The sequence below is a fragment of the Fulmarus glacialis genome, unplaced genomic scaffold, assembly GCF_000690835.1.
Source record: "Fulmarus glacialis isolate BGI_N327 unplaced genomic scaffold, ASM69083v1 scaffold11641, whole genome shotgun sequence".
Taxonomy (NCBI): Eukaryota; Metazoa; Chordata; class Aves; order Procellariiformes; family Procellariidae; genus Fulmarus; species Fulmarus glacialis.
This window is the reverse complement of record NW_009190907.1, coordinates 390-12,374: the sequence shown is the minus strand read 5'-3', so window position 1 is coordinate 12,374 and position 11,985 is coordinate 390. Positions and strand designations below refer to the sequence as shown.

The 11,985-nt window shown below is 56.0% G+C and overlaps 1 protein-coding gene across 1 annotated transcript in view; it reads left to right on the top strand.

Annotated features, from left to right (window-relative positions):
* LOC104083111 (phosphofurin acidic cluster sorting protein 1-like) overlaps nt 1–11,476 on the top strand; it is a gene marked incomplete at its 5' end in the record, with an annotated part of 22,152 nt that extends 10,676 nt beyond the window's left edge. Inside the window, 18 exon segments of the mRNA XM_009586485.1 lie at nt 499–558; nt 1,201–1,352; nt 5,366–5,459; nt 5,763–5,834; nt 6,152–6,294; nt 6,418–6,550; nt 6,675–6,779; nt 8,160–8,266; nt 8,583–8,737; nt 8,831–8,925; nt 8,927–8,948; nt 9,036–9,138; nt 9,888–9,930; nt 10,028–10,070; nt 10,173–10,314; nt 10,508–10,731; nt 10,934–11,047; nt 11,118–11,476. Coding sequence (XP_009584780.1) covers nt 499–558; nt 1,201–1,352; nt 5,366–5,459; nt 5,763–5,834; nt 6,152–6,294; nt 6,418–6,550; nt 6,675–6,779; nt 8,160–8,266; nt 8,583–8,737; nt 8,831–8,925; nt 8,927–8,948; nt 9,036–9,138; nt 9,888–9,930; nt 10,028–10,070; nt 10,173–10,314; nt 10,508–10,731; nt 10,934–11,047; nt 11,118–11,233 — 1,923 coding nt within the window.
* Nucleotides 11,477–11,985: the final 509 nt, after the last annotated feature.

Genomic DNA, 11,985 nt, shown 5'->3' with positions numbered 1-11,985 from the left:
AGGTTGGCACAAGGAAGGGTGAGCCATTAGCAGCTCTTCTGCGTGTCAGCAGAATGGGGGAGCTGCCCTGCCAGCCTCCTGCTCTCCAAGCATCTCCTCGTCCCCATCTGCTTCAGCCCTGCAGGTCCCTGGGCACCTTCCTCCTGAGTTTGTTCCCCATCTTTTCTTGCTTGAAGGCAGTATTCCTCAACCAGATGGTCTGGAAAGAAAGGGGATTTAAATGGAGAGACAGTGCTATTCCAGCCTGTAGCAGAGAGAGTCTGAGTCCTTGCACCTTCCCTCATGCCCAGATACAGTGGCTTCTTGTGGAGTCCAGATTTAGTCCAAATCCTACAGCAAATTTAAAGAGCAAGGGAGATCATAGTGGACCTTGGGCCTGTGGACCCAGAAAGGAGCTGACGGCATGTTAAAGACAGAAACCATGGCCTGTGCATTAGTCATCTTGGAACCTGGTTTGGTAGTTTTGCTGATCTTTTTTCTTCCCTTGTTTTGTTTTAGCAACCAAACTTCAAGCAGAAATTTGTGGCTTTGCTGAAGAGATTTAAAGTGACGGAGGAGGTAAGAAGTGGGAATGCTCCCCCACCTGGCAGTGTCTCCTGCAGATGTGTAGGTGTCAGAGTGCTTGTTCCCACTCACTGGGGCACAAGGCATGAGCTGCGTGCTCAGGGGTATTACCAAAGGTGGTGTGAGACATGGCGTAGACTGGGGCTTGGCTTTTCCAAAGCCTTCTGCTGCAGGAAGGCAGCTCTGAGCCTCATGCACAAATCAAAAACACCTTCTTGTTGGGGAGAGGGGCCAGGGGAAGAAGGGTGCTGTCATACACTGGCTCTGCCCCAGGAGCTGGCATTGCAGGGGCATCCTGTTCACAACTGAGAGCAGGCTAACATCAGCCTGGGGGTAGCTGGCCTTGGCTGGGAGCCCACACTTAGTGTGTGGCACAGCCAGTGGAGATCCTCCCAGGTGTCTTAACTTCCAGTAAGTATGATGGATGTCCGAGATTCCTTCAGACGTCATGCTTATGGCACCCTCCTTTGGCCCAATGACAGTGTCACTTGCTTCTTCCACGGGCTGGATTTGGCTTCCTGAGGTGGGAGCAGTGCCGTAATGTGCCTCATGGCTGGGAGGGAGCTTTGTACGTGACTGGCCTGGGATGCAGGTGACTCTATATCTCTTAATTGCCCTCTGGGCTTGGTCCCACAGGTCCTAGACTCTGACCCTGTAGACCAGACCCAGGAGGTGGAGGAAGACCTGGGCTTGCTCTATGACAGCCTGGAAGAGTGCAACAACAGTGACAGCGGCCCGGAGATTGAGGACAATGAGAGTGTGCACAGCACACCCAAGCCCACCCTGAGGTAAGGGCTGCAGGGAGTCACAGGCCAACAGCACGGTCTGTGGGACCTGGAGAAATGCTCTCTGACACTTTTCTGTTGCTTGGGCTAATGCAAGCATTGTCTTGTCTCCACTCCCATCGCCATCTTCTGTTGGCACCACTGAGCTCCTCACTTGCATATCCTGTTTAATAAACTCAAAACTGCCCATTAGAACTGGCTTCCTTCACATTTAGTCTCATTTAATTTCCTGCCAGTCCAGCATCTGACACTTACTGATCTGCTGGAAGAGTACCTACTTGATCTAAGCCTCCACTGTTCCCAGCTCTCATATCTTTCTGCTGACAGTCCTGGCCTTCTCAGTGCTCTCCACACTGAAGCATGCCTGTCTTTTGAGCACTTTGTGACTGGTTGGGCCAGTCCTTGTGTCCCTGTGAGATCTGCATGCTGCGTTCCCACACTTTGTGGAGATGTGACTAGCAATCATCAGTGATGTTCCTCACCCCATTCCCCAGGCACCTGGTGGCTTGACTTGCTCTGCCAAGCACTGCTGACTTGGCACAGAGGTCTCCAGTGGATCATGTAGTGAAACCAGGCTTTTCTCCCACGTGATCGGTGTTCACCTGGCCTCTCTGCTCATGGCTGTTCTGTTTCCGTGCTGTTGTTTTGTGAGAAAGTTGCCTTTTATTGTCTTTCTACTTGTCTGCCTCACAGTGCACTGGGTCTCTTTTAGCCAAGCCAAGCTTACTTGTCATTATTGTTTCTGTAGTTCGGTGTTTAAATATAATTTGTGGATTAGCTGGTTTTTGCTGAAGGTACTTAGCAGGGGTAGCAGACTTGGTGTGCCACAGGCAAACTGTTTGAAATTAAATCTGCTGGATTCAGGAACCCATGGGGCACTGGGGACGAAACAGGAACATGACAGAAATCTTGTCTTCCACAAACCCACAAGTCATTGTGAAGGAGACAACAGGCACATGGGCAAAGAGGAGCTGCTTAGGTGGTCTGCTTGGACTCCAAAAGGAGTTTCGCATGGTCTCTCATCAAAGGCTTTAAAGAAACAAAGGTGCTGTGGGAGAAAAAGGAATCTCTTTTTGTGGTCAGATAATGCTGTATGTATGTAAACTATGTAAAACTATGTAAAACTATGTAAACTGTAAGAAAAGTCTGTTGAGAGTATTTAAACATAAGACCCTGCTCTGGCTCTGCAGGTGCCTACTTGCAAACATCTGGTCACTGGGAGAGCATCCTAGAGTAAGTGCTGGTTTGTGCTTGTACCTGCCGTTAGAGCCTTCCTTGGGTGTTTGCTGCTGTCTCTGGTAGGACAGCCTATTGGGCCTTGGGCTGTTTTTCAGCCTGTTCACAAAGTGTCTCTAGCTTGGTTTGCTCTCTAGTGCCTTAGTTTCTGGCAGTGCTGAGTGCATATCCCCTTGAATTCATTGGGGCTTTATTTTTTCTAAGGAGATATGGAAGCTGGCTGCCAAGGTCTTTAGTGTAGACTGCATGGTTCCAAGGCCGTGCATAGCCTTCTCAACTGGTGATGACCTTCCAGCCCATCCTGTAAATTCAAGATGTGATCGTCACATTGGATTTATTTATTGTCGTAGACAGCCTTGCTAGACTCTGTGAAGGTCTCTGTGGAGCAAGGGCATTAAGGTAGTCCTTAAGGGTGAGCAGTGGCTGGTGCCCTGGATTGGGCCAATGGTGTTGGGAGCAGAAGTAGACTGTTGGGAGCTCAACAGTCAGAGCTTTTAATTGAAGATCAGAGGTGAAGGAGCAAATGTCTCCATAGGTGACTGGGAAAATGGATGGGGAAGAGGGGGCTAATTCATTGAAAACAGAAGGAGGCTGTGCAGAAGGGCTGAGATTCCTAAATCTCAACCTGCTGAGACTCAGACTCAGTCATGCCTATAGGAGAGCCTTTAAACTGCGGAACAGGGAAAGCTGAGAATTGCAGAAGAGCTCTGTGCTCGGTGTGACACATCTCTGGGGATGAAAGCTTCTGAACTGCGAGTGAGAGAGGGCAGAAACAGACACAGCTTCCAGGGGTAAGAGGGAGACAGCCCTATTTAAATGGGGCGTTGAAAGTCAGACCAAGTGTATAAAACACATCCAATGTCTAAGAAAAAGGAGTGGATGAAGATACCTTTTTGAGGTGCCAGTGGCACCAGGGGTATGTCACATTCTGGTGGGATTACTGGGACAGTACAGAGGAGTGTGGGAGAGATGCTGATTGGGGGGTGAATTATTAGAAAACTTATGTATTTCTCTGGTTTGACTCTTAAGTTATTAACATAGTCTGTATGGATTGGAATTGCTGGCTAAGAAGAAGCAAGTGTAGAGTAATGACTGTACAGGGTGATGACAATGCCTGAGATCCTGTAGCAGAGATTGGAGGGGTGGAGAAAGCAGAAATATGTTAATAACAGGAGACTTCATTTAACCCTGTGTGACCTGGAGAAAATGTCCCACCAGGGCACAATGCCGACTCTAAACCTGTACCTTTGGTAAATGAACATGTCGTGAAGCAGCTGGTCACGGAGCCAGGGAGAGGAAAATCGAGCCTTGACTTCTCCCAGCCAATGTATAAACAGTGCTGCTGAAGAGCTGCTCTGTGATGGGGACCATCAGTTACTGAGATGAAATGTCCTTGTAGAAGCAGTAAAAGCAAAGAACCTGACAAACACTGTTGTGCCTGGTAGCACAGCGTGCTGTATACAAATGAGGAAACATGTTAAAAGGAAAGTAAAAGGAGCAGCCAGGATGTTCAGAGGTCTGTAGGTATTCTGCAGAAAGCTGCAGGTATATGCAGATGAGGACAATAGAAAACAATGGAAACCCTGGCAGAGTCCTTACAGAAGAACTGCTCTATATCCTACACCTCTGTGGCCATCCCTGGAAACCTGCAACCTGGTATCCCCATCTGCACACCATGTGAATTAGGAGAAACTTTTCCTGGGAGTTAGTGAGCAAATACATACATACTGCTTAGAGGGAAGCTGGCTCAGATCTTCTGCAGGAAAGTCACACTTTGCAGATGGGCTGCCGTTGTTGCAAGGGTCCTGGGAAAGCTGACAGGTGAGATCCAGTGATGGAGCCCGCTTGTTTCCTAAAGACTAGTCTTTGAGCAGCCCACAGGATGTGGAGGGGGTCCTTGGCAAATGGGTGGAAAAAGGGGAAACAAAGGTGGAAGCTCACACTGCGGTGGCAGAGACAGTCCTGCTGCCCCAAGGGAGTTCTTGTATTGACCATTGTGACTTGGGAACAGGACCTTGGAGTTGCACTGTGCAGCTCTACCAAAACGTCAGCTCAGACACCTGAAAAAAGGCAAATTTAAGTGCTGGGGAACAAAACAGGACATTGCTGTGCTGCTGCGCTACCTGTGGTGTGGTTCTGTGTGGAATACTGTGGTCTTCAGAGCCTTGGGAAAGGGCAAAGCAGAAAGGGAAGGTGGAAGCTGCTGCTGGAAGTGTGTAGCAGCAGCAGTCAGAGGCAAGGAGCCCTCCCTGGAAAAGGGGGAGCAGAAGGGAAGACAGCAGAAATCTGTGGAAGCCGTGGTGGTGCAGAGTGGGCAGAGAGGCTCAGCAGCACATTGGAGTTGTGGTGTTGACGGAGACCATATACCAGTGAGATGGGGCAAGGTGGCGGTTCCTCACCCTGCACTGCAGTGGTAGGGGATCACCTGAGAGAGAAATTGGTGCTGGCTAGGAGACAGGGACCCTGCCTCCAACTCACCAGGGTCACAGCTTTAGCCCTGTTGGTCTGGGGTGGCCCTATCCTGTTACTGCACCCAGCGGTGGACCATGGTGTTTGGGGCTGGCAGTCTGCTGGCAGGTCTGCTCCTAGGCTGTGAGTTGCTCGGACACTTGGGTGTCTGGCCCAGTGTCCCACTGGGGACCTCTCCACAGTGCTCTGTGCTTGGGACAGGCCAGCAGGGGTGTGCTGGGATCATGGTGACTTTGTTCCTCTCTTATTCCTGCCTTTTTCTCTCCCATCTGTCTGTCTGTCCGTCCGTCCGTCTGTCTGTTTCTCTGCAGGCGTTTCTTTGAGGGAGTCTCTCATTCTGGTTCCCAGACTGAGATCGGCAGTCTGCACAGCCAGAAAGGGCAGGATCAAGAATCGGGCAGCCCTGTGAGTTACACCACCACCACCATCTCTTGCCCCCTTCCCTCCCCAGCCAGCCTAGCATCCCCACAGTGCCTGAAGCTCCCTCTGAGATCACAGCTCCTGGCAGCACCTGCCTGGGGCTGTTCCTTCCCTTCTTTCCTCTTCTTTTTCCCAGCGCAGGCAGACAGATAGTGATGGGGGGCATCCTCTGGGGCCAGACCCAGGGGGACACCGGGCTCCCCTATGGGAGAATCTGTTCTATGAGGCCAGGCAGCCGCCCCGCTCAGGGCGCTCCATCCTGCTCTGACCCCACTCCCTGTTCCCCAGGGTGAGGCAGACAAGCGGAAGCCAGGAGTGCTGCGGTCACAGGAAGAGTCAGGAGTGGAGGTCCCTGCAGTGGTGAGTCCAGGCTACGGGATGTGGAGTGGGGCTGGAGCTCCCTCAGGCCCCACCTTGCTTTCTGGGGTACTAGGGGTGCCCACCAGCCTGGGAGCAGGACTGGGGGGACAAGTAGATTGGGGTGGAGAGCAGCAAGAGTGGAAGGAGAGTTAGGGTCTGCAGGAGATGCAGCCCAGCCCCCTCGAGGCCCTGCAGCCTTGGCTCTCCAGCAGGCCCACCAGGCCTATCCTGGATGGGGGCACCCACGGGTGCAGGGAGCAGGGCAGGGAGAGCGGTATGTATGAAGTGACTGTGTGGCCCTCAGGAGCTGGGCACAGAAGGGCCGTGATACACGCTGGGGCAAAGAGCCGTGTCCACGGCTGGCCCCCGCAGAGGCTGCCATGAGAGAGTGCAGTGTGGACAGGCTGGTCCAGCTGGGCCCCGGGACCAAAGCTGAGCTCCCCAGTGCCGTGTCCCCCAGGTAAGGCGGGTCTGCGCTATATGCCAGGGCTGAGAGGGCTCACGTTGGCTCCCTGGAGTGAGTGGGGGTTGGTGGAGATGGGATTTCCTCAACAGTGTTGCCTCTCCTGCTTTTCGCTCACAGCAAGGCAGAGAGCAAGCAGTTGTGGCGTCCCCGCAGCACCTCTGTGAAGGACCGGCAGAGCTCAAAGGGACAGGGTGGCCGCACCAGTAGCCTGGACAGCGAAAGCTCTCCAGACTCGTGGCACAGCACCCAGGTGAGGCCCTGGAAGCTGCCTCACGTGGAGGCTTCTCATTTGAGAGCCCTGCCAGGCCTTCAGCCATGGGCAGAGTGGCCAAGGCAGCCGGCCGGGGTTAACCTTTTTGGTGATGCTGTCATAGGTGCCCCGAAAGTCTGTTTACGATCAGCTGAACCAGATCCTGGTCTCAGATGAGCAGCTCCCCGAGAGCATTGTGCTGGTGAATGTCGCTGAGTGGCAGGGGCAGGTGAGTAGGTGTGACAGGAGCTGGATGTATGGGGAGAGCTGTAAGCAGGGTCCCAGGGGATTCTCCCAACCGTGGCAGGGTGTCCTAGGGAAACTGGCACCAGCTGTGCCCTCCTCTCCCCAACATGACGCTTCTTTCAGGGAGACAGTGCATTTCACAGTGCTGAGCTACATACACGAGAGTCTGGTGTGTCTACTCCATCATCTGCCACACACCAGCATTGCTGGATCCTCAAAGCATGATGCCCTGAGCAGTCCCAGAAAGGCTGGTTGATGGACTGTGCCTTATGTCCTCACTTCTTGGTCCTGGCTCCCAGCGACCATACCGGTCAGAGCTTTGTTGGATGCCCTGGCAGAGATGCCAGACTCCCTCTCCGGGCACCAGGCCCTGGAAAGCAGCAGACATGTCGTTTCCCACTCAGAGATGGGAGAGCGTAGCTCACCGCTCCCAGGGAGCATTAACTGCATTGCCAGAGCTGGGTTCTCTGGGCAGGGAGGCATGTGAGGCCTTCCTGCCTCATGCTGATGACCATCATGTCCATGTGAGGATGGGCCCAGCCCCTGATGAGCACCTGCCCCCCGCCATGCATGGAGGAGTTGGCTGCTGACGGTGAGCAGGGCCACATATGTGTGTGCAAACATGAAAACAGCGGTTATATAAAGCGCTGGTGAGACCCCTTTGGGATCCTGCAACTACATCTGACATCCAGAAACAGTGCTGGAAAATCAAGGCAGGATTTGTGGCAGAAGAAACAGCTTCTCAGTGAGAGGCAGTGGAGTCCTGACCCAAGCCACGCATCCTTGGCATGTTTCTGCTTTAGCTCTTGTCCTGATGGGGAAGAAGGAGCAATGCCCATTCCCAGACCCTGTCATGGCATCTTGTAAGCCCCCTTGTCTAGCATGACTGCCTGTTTTACCACTGTTCAGCTGCACACAGATGCCTGAAGAGGCACAGAAGGATTTCGGAGTGCCACAGTGGGAGAGAGGAAGAGAAGGGAATGAGCAGAGGGGCTAGGACTGAGCCTAGAGCAGGGCCCTGCTGTGGGATAGCAGGATTTAAATCAGAGGGTCCCTGGACCAAAGCCTTTATCTCAAGCAGCACAGCCTGGTTCTTGGGACAGTTTTGCCCTTGCCATTGCACGGTGGTAACTGCTATGCAAGAGCGGGGGTCTGGGGCAGCCCACCCCCTGGAGCAGAGCTGGGAGGCGTGGAGATGCTGGGGCATGCAGCCAGGGGTGACTTAATGGTTTCAGCCTCCCTGTACGGCATGGGTGGGGACAGGGGCCCCAGCTCTATCCTGGGGGTGCGGCGTGAGCTAGTGCTGGCCAGCACAGCCATGGCCCCCCCAGAGTACCTTAACCTGAGCTCTCTGCATTGGCAGTACGTGAGTGAGCAGCTCCAGGCGCACAAGCAGTTGGTTGTATCCACCTGCTCTGTGGCGGACATCCAGGCAGCCTTCAACACCACCGTCTCCCGCATCCAGCGATAGTGAGTACAGCTTGGGCTCAGCCTGGGGGCTCCCTGTGACTGCAGGGAAGGGCTGGGAAGGGCTCTGGCTCTCCCAAGGCTCGTTACGACCCTTTGGGATTGTGGACACAACTATAGGAGCAGATGTAGGCCCTGGGGAAAGCAGGGGATCTCAGTGCTGGTTGTGCCCATGGTAGCGCTCAGCAAGCTGGAAATTGTCAGCAATGGGTTTCTGATACTGGGTTGGCTGGCCTGGCAGGGCACATCCCCTGTCCCCAGAGCCACCTGCTGAGCCACTGCACGTCCCTCACGGTCTCCTTTTCTCTCCCTTTGGCAGCTGTAATTGTAACTCCCACATGCCTCCCCCGGTGAAGGTGGTGGTGGCAGGGGACCAGGGCTACCTGAGCGTTGTCCTCCGTTTCTTTGTGGAGCAGCTGGCCAGCAAGACACCCGACTGGCTCAACTACCTTCGCTTCTTGCTTGTGCCACTGGGTGAGAGCCACCACGAGCCTGGCCCCAGGGTTGTCCTCTCCCACCAAGCCAGGCTCCCCCGCCTGGAGCCAATGTCGCTCATCTCACCCGCAGGCTCTCACCCTCTGGCCAAGTACCTGGCCTCAGTGGATAACAAATACAGCACTCTCTTCCTGGACACAGCATGGCGGGAGCTGTTCAGCATTTTTTTTTGCTGAGCCACCCATCGCAGGTGAGGAGCAGGGCAGACTGGGGCCAGCAGTGCCCTGAAGGGGAGTCCAGCTGCCACCAAGGCCCTCATGGCTCTTTGTGCCCGCAGACACTGTGGACATTGCGGGCCGTGTCACCCAGTTCATCGCTGGAGCCAGCCTTTCTCACCAGCTCCCCATCTCTGAGGCCATGCTGACATACAAGCAGAAGAGGTGAGCATGGCCCCGGGGCACCTGTCCTGCCTTGTGCAGCCCCAGTCTGAGCTGTGCCTGGGACAGGGCTGTGGGAGACGGGGGACAAGCAAGCGAGGCCCCGCACTCCACCTGCGAGCAGCATGGTGCTGAGGGGAGCTGGGGTTCCACAGTGAGAGGCCTGCAGGGCCATCCCCTGCCACCCCGTGGTGCGCTCAGCTCCTCCAGCAGCTGTGGGCTGTGGCAGCCCCAATGGTGGGGACTGGCTGCCAGGGCTGGGCTGGGCTGGGGGCCATGAGCTGGCACTGTGCCCGGGGGTTAACGCTCGTGTTCCAGCTGCACTCTCACCTCTCCCTTCTCTTGGTTTCTGGCACCCAAGGAAGAGAAGTCTCTATTTTGATTTTTATATCAGGTATTGGCTTGTGCTTGCTGTGCCGCTGCCTGGCCCACCCCCCTCCCCTCATGTGCGTCCATCCCTCTTGCCGTGCAGAGGAGTCATGACCCCAAGGTGGGGCAGGGCTGCCCTCCTGCATGCAAGCCCTCTCCCAGAACCGGAGGGGCCAACTCCTTGCCTCCTTGTGTAGTGTGCCCTGTGCTGCCATGTTGGGGACAGGGAGTCCCATGGGAGGGAGGGCAGAGGAGATGCTCCCAGTGGCCATGAGCCAGCATCGGCCCCTGCCAGCGTGTGGGTCCCTGGGCCACAAGGCTAGCCACATGGCACTCGGCCCTCAGCACACCCAGACCCTGACCAGCCTCTCTTCCTTGTGCAGCCCCGACGAGGACTCCTGCCAGAAGTTTGTACCCTTTGTGGGGGTGAGTGTGTTGAGGGACCAATGGGCAACTGGGGCTGGGGGGAGAGTGGCAGTGCACAGCCCCAGCTGGGCATCATCTGACTTGCCTGTCCTTGCAGGTAGTGAAGGTGGGTCTGGTGGAGCAGTCCTTCAGTGCCTCTGGTGAGTCCCTGGGAGCCCACAGTCCCTGGCTCCCTTCTCCACTGTGGGGAGGCCCTTGTTGGTGTACCCCAGCCCCTCCTGACCCACAGTCTTCCTCTCTAGTGGACTCAGATGATGCCACAGTCTGCACCCCCTCCCTGCTGAGCTCAGCACCAGCCACTGGTGGAGCGGCCCCCTATGGCAAGGAGACTGTGAGCACCCCGCCACCCTCCCCATCTGTCAGCAGCGGCCTCTCAGGTGCTGGGTAAGGAAGCCCCACTCAGTCCGAGGCAGTGGTTGCTGGGGTGGGAGGGTTTGAGGTGCTTGCTGGCCAGGCTTGCCACATCCTGGGGTTACTGGGCCAGTGTGGTCCCAGGGCAGGCTGCAGCTGTGCTATGGGGAGGGAGAGGAGCACGGACAGCAGCTGTGTGCTTCATGGTGCTGCCCATCTTGCCCAGGTCTCTGAGCCCTGGTGTGGAGGTGATGGGCCTGCAGGTGGACTACTGGACAACACAAGGGCCGGACAGGAAGAAGGAGGGCGAGAAGCGGGAAACGGGTATCAAGAACACACTCAAGAGCAACTTCCGCTCACTCCAGGTCAGCCGCATCCCTGGTACAGGGGAGCTCGTGCCCCCTAGCACCATGGCCATGACCGTGGTCACCAAGGAGAAAAACAAGAAAGGTAACCAAGCCCACCCTAGGGTGCTCTCCAGCTGTGGGCCCACAGTCCATTGCAAAAAGGGCGGGGGGGAGCCCACAGGAGGGCAGGGCTGAGGCCCGGCCCAGCAGGGGCCAGTCAGTGCAGCCAGCCCTGGTGTGAGGGTTCCCACCCAGGGCCAGGAGGGGACATCCTAACATTGGTCCTGTCTGTCCTCGGCCCCCAGTGATGTTCCTGAGCAAGAAACCAAAAGAGAAAGACCTGGAGCCCAAGAGCCAAGTCATCGAAGGGATCACACGCCTCATCTGCACAGCCAAGCACCAGAATACCATGTTGCGAGGTGAGGGAAGGTGCAAGCCCCACGGGCTGCCTGTGGCGGGCCTGTGCCTCACTGCACCCTCTCTTCTCAGTCTCCATAGATGGGGTGGAATGGAATGATGTGAAGTTTTTCCAGCTGGCAGCACAGTGGCCAACGCACGTCAAGTACCTCCCTGTGGGCATCTTTGGCTACTCGAAGAGTGTGTGAGATGTGGGGGCAGCCCTGGGATGGAGCTGTGGAAGTTTGCAGGAGGAGACAGGGAGATGGAGAGACAGACATGCTCTTGTCCCCTCTTCTGTGGCCCAGCCCCTGCCTGCTCTGCAGAGGGAGATACTACACCTGCACCGCTCCCTGTGGGCCAAGACCCGTGAAGGTGAGGCCAGTGAGACCGGGTCCGCGCACCCTCCAACACCAGCCAGGGCACCATGCCATCTGCCTCCCATGACCCCCAACAGCAGCCTGGGACAAGGGTTGGCACCAGCCAGCAGGGACCCAGAAAGGGCTCTGGGCCCTGCTCTCCCCAGATGCACCTGCCAGGCCAGCTCCCCAGCCAGCCGGGTCCCCAGCTGGGCTGGGCCCAGGCAGGTTCTCCAGTGCTGGAGCAAGGAGGATTGCTCATTCCCCACCCCAGCAGGTGCTGAGCAGGGCCCACTAACCCTGTACTGCCCCTTGCCAGCCCCGCTGTCAGCCTCACGCTGCTGTGCCTGGCCCTGCCCTGCGGGGCTGAGCCTCAGCAGCTTTTCTAGTCCCGCTGCAGCCCTGCTGCTGAGGCTGGCATAGCGCTGCTGAGGCTGTCCCCAGGCTGCTGGGCATCACCCTCATCTCCCCATCCTTTCCCAACCAGCCCTGCCCCATGGTGCTGCCAGCTGGAGGTGTGGCATGGGGCACCTGGGTTTTTTTTTTACAAGATTCTATTTTTTTTAAACTTATTGTACGGTTACTTTTCGGGATTAATTTTA